Here is a 13203-nt window from a genome sequence, read left to right on the forward strand (position 1 = left end):
TGTGCTCACTTAAATACTTTACTACAGATATTTCAAACAATGCCAAAGTTACCCAAAATAAGTGGAACATCATCAAGCATAGCTCCTAGAGTAGGTGTTCTGAACATGTTGGTATAGAAAGTCACTTCATTTGAGAGGTCTCTGCCCCTTCAACCTTACCCTCCTTACCAATATACATTCATCACTGAAAAGGGAAATATTTACAAAAGTTAGTTTAGTTATGTTTAAATATTATGTTTAGCTGTCTGGAGACCATGTTCTCAAAATTTATACAAGAAATCAAGGATTAAACTTCATAACAATTAGAAAACCATGCTGTGTAAAATCAAAGACTTAGTTAAAGGACATTAAAATAGTTTTACCATTGGTGCTAAATTGAAATGACTCCATCTCTTCCCAACACCTGGCACCAAAACCTTTTGAACTTTCATGTAAACACACCAGGGCACACCAAGTGCTCTGTCTCTGGCAAGGTACCACCTCTGCACAGGCATTTGGGTGAAAAATGTGGAAAATGCCTGAAGACTCTTTGAAGCAGTTTGGGAGAAGTGAGAGCAGGAAAGAGGCTCTTCACTAGGGTAAGTTTGTTTAGCGGAAAGTAAGCAAGTTGTCAGGGTAAAAGTTGACAATGTTGATTCCAACAGTTTGAACTGTGAATAAACATCCAAAGGGATTATGTTACTGAGAATTAGAAAAGATTCCATTGAACTCAATAGAACACTTGTATTTTTTCAAAGATAATATGCCTTTGAGCCACACTCTGTATCTACAGTTTAGGGTTAGAATTACTCTAAGCCCTTTCTATGCCACATTAAAGAACATGGGGTCTGACCTCTCTAATATGTATTTAAAATATTAGAGTAAGGATGGAATTAAAATATTTCACTTCCAGTCACTGAATTGGAAAACATTAAATATATGCACATTTGTACATTTGAGGTAGACTGGATAAATCTGGAGAGAAATCTGTGTTCTCCCCAAACATCTATCATTAAACACAGTTTCATTAACCAATTTAGGGAAATACATGCATTAGCTATAAATCACTTTTAACTTTTCCCTCTTTAATGACTTATCAAAGAGCAAAAAACAGGGCCTATACTTACAAAATCCAAAAAACTCCTCTCTGCTCACCAAAGCTACATTTAAATCTGGTTTTCATCTCATACTATTGGGTCTTCCACTAGGTACAAGATAAAAAAATGAAAAAGACTTGTGCTTTTTAAAGCAGAACAATTTGGTTGTTACTCAGCAATTCCTGGTGAAATCCAGGAAGGCTGTTAAAAAAAAACAAAAACCAAAACTTAAAATTTTCCTAATTGGACTTTACAAAAATAAGTGTGAGATGTTCATAGCCTTTCAGACAGTCCATTTTTTTATTTCTTAAATATTCATAAGCAAGAAAAAATATACACTTTTGGTTTGTTAAAGTTTATTTGGATCAATATAATGCAAGTCTGCCTTGCATGCCCTCAAGAAAACGGAGGTAACTTGAACTGCTCTTGTTAGTTCATCTCAAGTCCTTCATGATTCTCACATTAGAGCCTGCTATTGGGATCTTTTCCAAAGCTTGAAAAAGGCATGCAACTTGCATGTTCTTTACCAGGAAAGTTTGCAGGCAACCCTGTAAAAAGTCGTTTCTCCTTTGAGCTCTCATACATATTCACTTTCCTCCTAGAACCAAGGGTGTAAAAGAGAATGGCTCAGTCTCATAGCCTTTTTGCTCTTAAAAAGAAAATCAAATTCCCTAGATATTTTCAAACTCTACCACGAACAGAACATTCTCAGCTCTGCCTGCGGATCATTATCTCTTTTACATTTCATCTTTATATTCACTGGGTTCACAGAAAGGACATACACAGAAAGAAGAAAATAGCTGCTTCTTAGACACCAAATTTAGTAATTCTCTCAAATCTACTGGCACACATCTAAAAAGTCATATTTTTATAAGGCTTCATTAGGTTTTCATTGGGTCTGTCTTTTAAGAACACACATGCTGAATCGCCCATAACCTCAAGCCAAAAGACATCTGCAAACTACAAGAAATGGTTTTTATAGGAAGACAAGAATCATCACAATTAAAAAAGGGATACAGTGAATAAAGACAGACAGATGTGAGCTCATCTGGATCCCACTTTAGTGTCTCCCAAGCATCAAGTTGCTAACTGATGGAGGCCATCAATCTACAAAGCTCTAAGATTTTAGCCGATTCCAATAGCCTTACCTGTTAATATGAGATTACTGTAAGTATTGGAGAATTGTTCCTTTAGAAGAACCAGATGCATCTGAGCTGCCTTCTCCCGCTGGAGCTCCAGCATAACATCAGGGTGCTGGGCAATCTTGCAGCCTTTCTGCTTATCCAACGCAACATCACTTCGAACAATGTCTACAATAAGAAAGAAAAAAGAGAGGCAGCACAAATGAAAAGCAAATAAAATAAAAAATAAACTAACTAAAAAAAGAAAACCATATACACAAGTCCTGTTTCACCCCAAAATGACAATTTATAAACTACCAGTATTTTCATCAAAATGAAGAAATTCAGAAGTAATAAACCTGAGGGTCTCCAATTTCATGATACATTCTTTTTAAGTTTCTCTGGTCATTCCAAATTCTTGGGAGATTTTTTGCTTCTTATCTCTCTTTGAAATCATTTAAGATTGTCACTCCTCTACTCTCCTTTCTAAGCTCATCTCTAGTACTTATTTACCTCCTGGGGCCTTTTCTGAGCAGCTGTTAGCATTCTCCATGGGAAAAAAAATACAACTTTGAACACTAGTAACTAGTATTCTAGGACCAGGTGATAGCTACAACATGTGCATTCACGATGCTTGGCCTATTTTCAAATTTACCACCCGGCCAGCCTACTCAATTCAAACTAGGGCTGCCATTCTGTGAGTTAGCTACAGAATTTCTCCTGCCCTTTTTTCATATACCTCTGGGTACATTCTGACTCAGTAATCACTCTGGAATCCTAGAAGTATTTTGTGAGTCACTAAAGAAAGCAAGAGAAGGGCTAGAGTCACTTTTCAGATCTCCCTCTTTCCCAATTACTTCCCATTACTCATAGGCTGCTTTGTATCCATTTTATACAGTATAACTTCCACTCAAAGCAGAAGTATTCTCCAGAAAACAGCCTTCCCCAAAAAATAAATATTCATCTATAATGTGTCCCAATTAACAAAGAGCTTTCCTGCCCTACAGTTATTTGTTTTATTTTTATAAGTTAAAATATAACTCAGTTAATTATCATAGAAAGAAATGATATTATCAACAGCAATCTGGATGACAACTCTAGAAACTTTCATGTTTTACACAGCAAACTAGAAGATTTTAAGAGAAAATGCCAAAAAAAATAATCACTCTGACATTGTTGACACCAATGGTTTTGAAGGGAAAAATATGAATGTCCATGTTGATAGTACCAGTAGAAAGATTTAACTCTTAAGCAATGTACAATGACATTTAAGAAAAAATTGGGCCGGAGGTCACAAAGGGTAGAACATCACCATGGACAAATAATCTTCAAATCCATATTTAAAGCCCCAAAAAAGAAGCCCATATATAAATAAAACCCATGACAATGAGGATTAAGATGTGTGGTACACAAAGATTAGTCAGGGCCTTGGCTGGTTGGCTCAGTGGTAGAGTATTGGCCCAGTGTACGGAAGTCCCTGGTCCAATTCCCAGTCAGAGCACACAGGAGAAATGACACAGGAGAAACGACCATCTGCTTCTCTACCTCTCCCCCTCTCCCTTCTTTCTCTCTCTCTCTCTCTCTCTCTCTCCCCCTCTCTCCCCCTCCCACAATCATGACTCAATTGGTTCAAGTGAGTTTGCCCCAGGCACCGAGGATGGCTTCATGGCCTCTGCCTCAGGTGCAAAAAAATAGCTCAGTTGCAAGCATGGCCCCAGAAGGGCAGACCATCAGCCCCAGACAGAGGTTGCTGGGTGGTCCCATCCAGGATACTTTTGGGAGTCTGTCTCTCTGCCTCCACTCCTCTCACTGAAAAAAAATTAGTCAGATGTGGTTATGGTCCTCACTCATTCTTACATGAAAAAAGGGGAGCTGGTTGGAAATAATACAGTATTGTGCCTAAACATATTTATACAAATTTCTAAAATATAGGCAATAAAGTGAACCCATTTAACATTCAAGTAACTAATCTCACAGATTTTTTTAAGGCTTGAATACAAAATTAGAATAAATTAAATCAAAGATACACTCAGGTTTTTAAGACTAACAATAGAAGGCAAGAGGAATAATAAATGTAGTTTACATTTATTTAATTATATTATATCATTAAATCCTTCCAATAATCCTATGAAACTATGTGGCAGACATTGTTGACTAGCTGACACAAACCCTAAATACACTCCCTTACCTTTTGCCTTCAATTACTGTAGAGACTGAAAAGCTAAACTATATAATTTCCCAGCTTTTCTTGGAGCAAGGTGTGACCATGTAACATGGTTCTGGCCAATAAGCTGCAGGAAGACACACCTAGAAGGAATTCCCTTGCCAAATTAAAAAAGATAAAACTTAATTAAGAGAAAACCAACTTTTTTCTTTCTTTTCAATCTTTCTGTTCTCCTATTCTTTATGCCTGAAACATAGACATGAGGTCCAGAGTTATAGTAGCCATTTTGTTGCAATGAATCAAGAAGTAAGAGGACAAAGGACTTTACACTAAAGATGGTGAACAGAAAGACGGAACAAGCCTAAGTCCCTAATGTCTTTACTGAAATACCATAACTATCATTCTTGTTCTAAACTGCCCATCTCTCAATTTCTTATTATGTAAGACAAAGCACTATTTGTACAAACCATTAATAGTCAGCTATCTATATTTTTGAAATCCTAATCTGTTTTTATAATCTTAAGTGATAAGAAATAATATTATTATCCCTTCTGTACATATGAGAACACTGAATTCACAAAGCTAAAGTGACTTGCTCAAGTTCATCAATCCAGGAATTTTTAAAGCTAAGTCCAGTGATCTTTCCAGAAGTTATTCCTACATAGAAACTCATGAACCTAATGGTAAAATGTATTAGACAATAAAAGTCAGGAACTAAAAAGAAAAATCTAATTATACTTTTACAATAGCATACTACAATCTATTCAGATTTTCAGTCTCTACAGTAATTGAAGGCAAAAGGTAAGGGATATAGATGATACTTTCCTAGAAAACAAAATATTACAAAACTTGTAAAACAAATGGAGTTTTAATTATCCTTATATCTTCTGATAAAAGTCTAATTCAAAGAGCAGAACACCTATGAAACTCTTTACTTCCTATATAATAAAATTAATTTCTCAGAAGTCAGAGGAAGTAATAAGTATAACTAATATCCTCAACATCATTCAACCAGAACCTTGAAATAAAGAGACCATATTATCTTAATATTAATAATACTAAGAAAAGAGCTAAAATGTTTTTGCACAGGAAAAGAAACCATCAGCAAAATGAAAAGACAACCCACTGTATGGAAAAGCATATTCATGGAAAAGCATATTCACCAAACATCTGATAAAGGGTTAATAACCAAAATTTATAAGGAATGTATAAAACTCAACACCAGGAAGACAAACAATCCAATTAAAAAATGGGCAAAGGACCTGAATAGACACTTCTCCAAAGAGGACCTAGAGACAGCCAACAAGCATATGAAAAAATGCTCAAGGTCACAAATCATCAAAAAAATTCAAATTAAAACCGCAATGAGATATCACCTCACATGTGCCAGACTGGCTTTCATTACCTGTACTGCTGGTGCAATGCAGACTAATGCAGCCACTGTGGAAAGCAGTATAGAGTTTCCTCAAAAAATTAAAAATGAAACTGCTTTATGATCCAGCTATCCCACTTCTAGAAATATATCCTAAGAATCCCAAAACACTAATTCAAAAGAAGATATACACCCCCATGCTCACTGTATCATTATTTGTAATAGCCAAGATCTGGAAACAACCCAAGTGTCCATCAGTGGATAAGAGGATGAAAAAACGATGGTACATTTATATAATGGAATACTACATAGACATAAAAAAGAAGGAAATCTTACCTTTTGCAACAGCATGGATGGACCTAGAGATTATTATGTTAAGTGAACTGAGCAAGGCAGAGAAAGACAAATACTGTATGATTATACTTATAGATGGAATCTAATGAACACAAACTGAGGAACAAAATAGAATGGGAGGCACAGACACAGGAAACATATGGATATCTCTCAGAGGGAAGGGGGAAAGGGGACTAGATCAAAAAAGGTGAAGAGATTAGCAAAATATATATATATATATATATATATCATACATAACACAGAAATACAGACAACAGAATGACGACAGCCAGAAGGAAATGAGGGGGTGGAGACAAGGGGAGGAGGGCAAAGGGAGAAAAATGGGGGTACAAAGAGACTTTGGGGCATGGGGGAGGCATGATGTGGCATGTAGATGGTGTTATACTGAGTTGTACACTTGAAAACTGTATAGTTTGGTGAACCAAGTCAACCCAATAAATTTAAAAAAAAAGGTTTGACATCTTAAAAAAACAAGAAAAAGAAAACCATGGGCATGTCCTAGACCAGCAGCTCTCAACCTGTGGGTCGCGACCCCAGCGGAGGTGAAATGACCAAAACACAGGGGTCACCTATTCATATGGCTTTAGGGGACCCTGTGTTTTGGTCATTCGACCCCCGCCGGGGTCACGACCCACAGGTTGAGAACTGCTGTCCTAGACTTTAGAAACATATGTCCTAGACTTTAGAAAAGTACATTTCAACAATGTTTGGAAAATAAATATGCTATATGGACTTTTTATTTATTTTTAATCTGTTTGGTATTGTATCAAAGAGTAGATAAAACACAAAGCAAGAATACTTATCAAAGTTGCACATGGTTATATATCTGGAGGAACAATCAGCATCATAAATGATATGTTCAAGATGCAAAATTATCTTGGCAATCTAGAAATTTAGGATTAGATCCCCAAAATATAAGTAAAGACATGAACACAAAGTCCTCCATTTATACTGAAAATTAATTACATAAGATTATATGGGAAAGCCAAACCAGACAGAAGTTCAAATATGTAAGGTTTTATTGAGATTTGTAGATTTTAGTTAAATACAAGCCTAATATAAGCCAGTGGTATGCTACCAAATATGACCTTGCCACCAAAAACATTAATGCAGTCTTAGACTAAATTAATAAAACTAAGACATCCAGAATATAGGAGATAGCATAGCCACACTGCATTCTATGCCAGTGAAAGGGAGCAGAGCGAAAAGACGGAGTTAAGCAGACTTCACTTCAGATTCTGATTTGGTGTTTACTAATTAGTTGCAGAAGTGACAGACAAAAGCACTTCTGTAAGCCTCAATTTCTTCATCTACTGTTATTGTAAAGAGACATGAAAGGCTTAGCACTATGCATGCCACCTAATAAGAGTTCTATAAAAGGTAACTTTTATTTTTGTTTTAGTATCCTACTTGTGCTATTATATTTATTTCCAGCTGTAACAGTGTCAGCAAGATACTAATCGTCAGGATAGCACCCAAAGAAAAGTACCAAGATGGCAAATATATATTTTTTAAATAGCTGAAAAAATTATGTGTTAAGCTTGGCAAAACAATAAAAAAGAAAACTTGTTTTCATATAGAAGGGGTAACTGACTTATTTCATGTAAGTCTCGAAAGTCAAACATTATGGGAATAACCAAAAACATACTCTACAGTTCCACATGAGAAAACTGTAACAACAGAAGCTGTCATATAAGGAAAAGAGCTAATTGAGGATGGAATGAGTTTCCTGTCCCTAGAAATATTCAAGCTGAGACTGGATGACACAAACACAATAAAATTACTTCAGTATAGTCATCAAAGCCTGCTTAGTTAGTACAGAGTTAGGTACTTTCTCTGACATTATGTGAAGCAAAATAATAGATAAAGGCACAGGCCTTGTATTCAAACAGACATATCATTAAGAAAATAAAAAGACACATACAGAAAATATGTGAAAATAATATATACAATAAAAATATAAAGAAAATTTTACAACTTAATAAAAAGGCTAATAACCCAATTTAAAAACAGATAAAATATCTGAACAGACATTTAACCAAAGGAGATATACCAATGGCTGATAAGCACATAAAAAGAGGCAAGACATCATTAGTCATTAGGAAAATGCAAACTCAAAGCACTAGAATGACTATAATCCAAAAGACAAACAATACCAAGTATTAACAAGGATATAGAGAAATCAGGAACCTAATCTCTTTAAAAGAGATTCACAGATGTTAGAATCTCTGTGATGAGAGCCTATAAACTCTTTTTTTTTGATAAATTTTTATTAATTTTAATGGGTGTCATCAATAAATCAGGGTACATATATTCAAAGAAAACATGTCCAGGTTATCTTGTCATTCAATTATGTTGCATAGCCATCACCCAAAGTCAGATTGTCCTCCGTCTGTCACCTTCTATCTGGTTTTCTTTGTGCCCTCCCCCTCCCCCTTCCTCTCTCCTCCCTCCCCCTCCCCCAATAACCACCACACTCTTGTCCATGTCTCTTAGTCTTGTTTTTATGTCCCACTTATGTATGGAATCATGCAGTTCTTAGTTTTTTCTGATTTACTTATTTCACTCCGTATAATGTTATCATTTTGTTGTAAATGATCTGATGTCATCATTTCTTATGGCTGAGTAGTATTCCATAGTGTATATGTGCCACATCTTCTTTATCCAGTCATCTATTGAAGGGCTTTTTGGTTGTTTCTATGTCTTGGCCACTATGAACAATGCTGCAATGAACATGGGGCTACATGTGTCTTTACGTATCAATGTCTCTGAGTTTGGGGGGTATATACCCAGTAGAGGGATTGCTGGGTCATAAGGTAGTTCTATTTTCAGTTTTTTGAGGAACCACCATACTTTCTTCCATAATGGTTGTACTACTTTACATTCCCACTGACAGTGAATAAGGGTTCCTTTTTCTCCACAGCCTCTCCAACACCTGCTATTACCTGTCTTGTTGATAATAACTAACCTAACAGGTGAGAGGTGGTATCTCATTGTAGTTTTGATTTGCATTTCTCTAATAACTAATGAAGATGAGCATCTTTTCATATATCTGTTGGCCATTTGTATTTCTTCCTGGAAGAAGTGTCTGTTCATGTCCTCTTCCCATTTGTTTATTGAATTTTGAATTGTTTGTTTGTTTGTTGTTGAGTTTTATAAGTTCTTTGTATGTTTTGGATATTAGGCTCTTATCTGAGCTGTTGTTTGAAAATATTATTTCCCATTTAGTTGGCTGTCTGTTTATTTTGTTGTCAGTTTCTCTTGTTGAACTCTTAAACAAAGTACTCATAACCTACTCTCTCCTTCCAATTGACCTGCCCTTTCATTTCAGTGATTTATTCAACCACATAATTTCCCTAATCCTCTCGTTTCTGACCCCTATCATCTTTCATTCCTCTCTCTCTTCCTTTCCCTTCAAATCACCAATTTTACCCACTGAGTCTTTAAAATGTCTCTTATTGCCAACTTCTTTTCAACTTAATACTATGTACCCCTTATCTGAATAATTTATACAGTACAAGCCAATATCCACAACTCCAGACTCATGGCTCTCCAAGGCATTTAGCATATCATATTTAGAAAAAATTCTTCAGCTTTACCTTGTTTTCATTATGTTTCAAACAGAGAAACATACAAAGACTACCCACCCACAACCATGTACCCTTACTCAGCTCTATCCTTTTATAACATTTCACCATAGTTGCTTCAGACCTGCTTAAAGAAGAAAGTTCAGAAACACTTGAAGCCCTCTGCTTAACCTCTGCAATGACATTCCCTTCCCTCTTTCCACCCTCAGAAAGACAAACCATAATCCTAAATCCTGCAAGTAATATACTTATATGGATGGAAGGATGGATGGATGGATGGATGGATGGATGGATGGCTATGGGTGTATGTTTTTATTAAATACATAAAAAACATATTAGTTTACTTTTTTATAACCAAGGAACAATTATCAAAACTAAGTAATCAACATTGCTATAAATATAATTAAATAAACTACAGACTTTCCTATATTTTACCACTTTCTTTAATAGTATACATTTTGTGTTCCAGAACCTGATTCAGGATTCCACACTGCATCAGTTTTCATGTCTCCTTAATCTCCTCTGAATTGTGACAATCCCTCAGTCTTTCCTTGTCTTTCATGACTTTTACAATTTTTGACAGTACTAGTCAGGTACTGTCGAAAAGTGTTCAGACTGTCTCTCATTTGGGGTTGGTTGAAGGTTTTTCATATATTTTTCAGTTTTTTCATAAGTTATGGATTTGGAGAAAGAATACCACAGAAGTATTCATAGGTCTTATTAATGATGATGTTAATACTGTTCATTTAATTAAGGTGGTCTCATAGGTTTCTCCACTGTGAAGTTACTATTTTGCCTATGTAATTAATAATATTTTATGGAAGAAACTTTGAAGCTATATAATACCACATTTTTCTGTAAATTTCTACCCACTAATTTTAGCATTCATCAGTAGATCTTGCTTACACCAATTAGTCCTCTGGTATTCTAATGGTGATTTTCAACTTTTCGCATTCCTTCTATATTTATTAACTAGAATTCTCTGCACAGGAAAAGCTGTCCTTTCTACATTTATTTATTCATTCATATGGACTTATTGGTATTTATTTTATTCTTTAAGTCATCGTATTTATCTATTTTGTTGCATAAATTATTCCAGCTTTAGCTATTTGGAGCTCTTTCAGGTCAGCTTCTGTGTTCTTTAGACATATTCCCATCATTATTTAGAAGCACTTCCTTACTTTAATACTTTACTTTAGCACTTCTAATACCACAAATGTCCCAGGATCATCTTATATTTTCCCTGTCCCAGTGCTGGAATTATTTTGTTTAAGAATGGTATTTAGCCCTACCCAGACAGCTAGGTTGGTTAGAGCATCATCCTATTATGCAAAAGTTGTGGGTTTAATCCCAGGTCAGGACACATACAGAAACAGATCAGTGTTTCTGTCTTGCTCTAAAATCAATAAATACCTTTAAAAAAAAAAAAAAAGAATGGTATTTAAATGTTACAGTCCAGTGGCAAGAGGAAGGATAGAGCAGTGTTTTCTCATGGCAATTTAGGTTTGGGGGTTTTCTGTGTTTGTTTGCTTGGGGTTCTGTTTTGTTTTGTTTTGTTTTGTTTGAGCCACAGTGGTATAAAAGCACAAATATGGAAAGGGGCCATCAATCCTAGCCTTCTTTCCTCCAAATTGCGACTCCCTGTCCAATGGCATTCTTTTGGAGGTGTAAGGGCATTCATGGCCCAGAAAGGCTACCAACTGGCCATCATTTCCAGAAATCTGCAAGTGGCCAAACCTGCTACCAGTGACCGAGGTGGTGGTCACTTGACATTTAGCTGTGATGTTGCCAAAGAATATAATATTCAAAATACATTTGAAGAGCTCTGACCAGGTAGTTCAGTGAATAAAGCATTGACCAGGCACAACAGAGGTCACTGGTTCGACCCACAGTCAGGGAACATAGGAGAAGCAATCAATGAGTGCACAACTAAATGGAACAACTAAGTGAAATGAGTTGATGCTTTTCTCTTTTTCCCTCTCACTTGCTCTTTTTTTTTTCTCTCTCTCTCTCCCTCTCTCAAATCAATAGGGAAAAAAATTTAAATACATTTGAAGAGATGGAGAAAAATTTAGGTTATGTTAATTTCTTGGTAAATGCAACTGGAATTAACAGGGATAGCCTTTCAGTAAGAACAAAAACAGAAGGTATGATATCTCAGCTACATACTAACTTTTGGGTTCTATGCTGACCTCTAAAGCTGCCATGAAAACTAAAATTCAACAACAGAGAGGGTCTATTGTTAATGTAGGAAGTATTATTGGTTTAAAAGGCAATGCTGCCCTGGCCGGTTGGCTCAGTGGTAGAGTGTCGGCCTGGTGTGCAGAAGTCCCGGGTTCGATTCCTGACCAGGGCACACAGGAGAAGCACCCATCTGCTTCTCCACCCCTCCCCCTCTCCTTCCTCTCTGTCTCTCTCTTCCCCTCCCGCAGCCAAGGCTCCATTGGAGCAAAGATGGCCCGGGCGCTGGGGATGGCTCCTTGGCCTCTGCCCCAGGTGCTAGAGTGGCTCTGGTCGCAACAGAGCGACGCCCCGGAGGGGCAGAGCATCTCCCCCTGGTGGGCAGAGTGTCGCCCCCTGGTGGGCATGCCAGGTGGATCCCTATCGGGCGGATGCAGGAGTCTGTCTGTCTCTCCCCGTTTCCAGCTTCAGAAAAATACAAAAAAAAAAAAAAAAAAAAAAAGGAAATGCTGGCCAGTCTGTGTATAGAAGGACTGGTTGTATTTCCCCTTGTGAAATTTGGAGAACCTAGTGATGTGGCACATGTGGGTTGTGTTTCCTTTTAGAATCACTATCTATTACAGGAATATTCTGGTAGTGGATGGGGAACTACAAATCAGGATAGAATTTACAAATCATTCAGTTATAATGACTATTAGAATCAAGGGCACACTTTTTTGATTAGACAATCATAAATACATGTGTGGCATTTGGTAATCAAATTCATTCATGCTACAAATGTTGATTTCCATCTTTATATGTATATATCCAAAAAGAACAATGTGTGACCAATTGTGTTTTCTAAATAGTATATGTACTTTATACACTGTAGCAATTTTAGTATATAGACATTTTCCAAGTGATATAAAAAGGTATGATCTCAATTTATATTTTTTATTTCAAAAGTAGAAAAAGTTATATAGTTTAATTTTCATGAGTTATTTCATTGTGTCAGGCTGAAATCTCTAGAAGTTAACTGAGGGCCATTGCCAAAATAAGCATATTTTCAGGGCATTGGTTAGCTGTCAATACTTTAGCAACCATGCTAAAGTTAAACACTGTATTCCTTTTTATAATATGCCATGGATGATCAGTTTTTATACAGGTTGAAATAAAAACAGTACTGTATTAGTTTGATATAGACAAGAAAAAGATGGTATTTAAAAACCAAGAGCTTGGCACCACATGTGCTCACTGCTACTGGGATTCACTGCTTCTAGGCCCACTGACAGAGCTATGAAAAGTACCGTATTTCCCCCAGGTATAAGATGCTCCCATGTATAAAACGCACCTTAATTTTGGAGCCTGA

General features: G+C 36.3%; 1 protein-coding gene across 2 annotated transcripts in view; it reads right to left on the bottom strand.

The window, feature by feature from the left end:
* The window catches only part of HPSE2 (heparanase 2 (inactive)), a 777305-nt gene that overhangs the window by 705830 nt on the left and 58272 nt on the right, over positions 1-13203 (bottom strand). For both annotated transcript variants that reach the window (XM_066238979.1, XM_066238978.1), the window contains exon 3: positions 2225-2386. In XM_066238979.1, coding sequence (XP_066095076.1) covers positions 2225-2386 — 162 coding nt within the window. The remainder of the gene's footprint in view (positions 1-2224; positions 2387-13203) is intronic.

Source organism: Saccopteryx bilineata, chromosome 7, assembly GCF_036850765.1.
Source record: "Saccopteryx bilineata isolate mSacBil1 chromosome 7, mSacBil1_pri_phased_curated, whole genome shotgun sequence".
NCBI lineage: Eukaryota > Metazoa > Chordata > Mammalia > Chiroptera > Emballonuridae > Saccopteryx > Saccopteryx bilineata.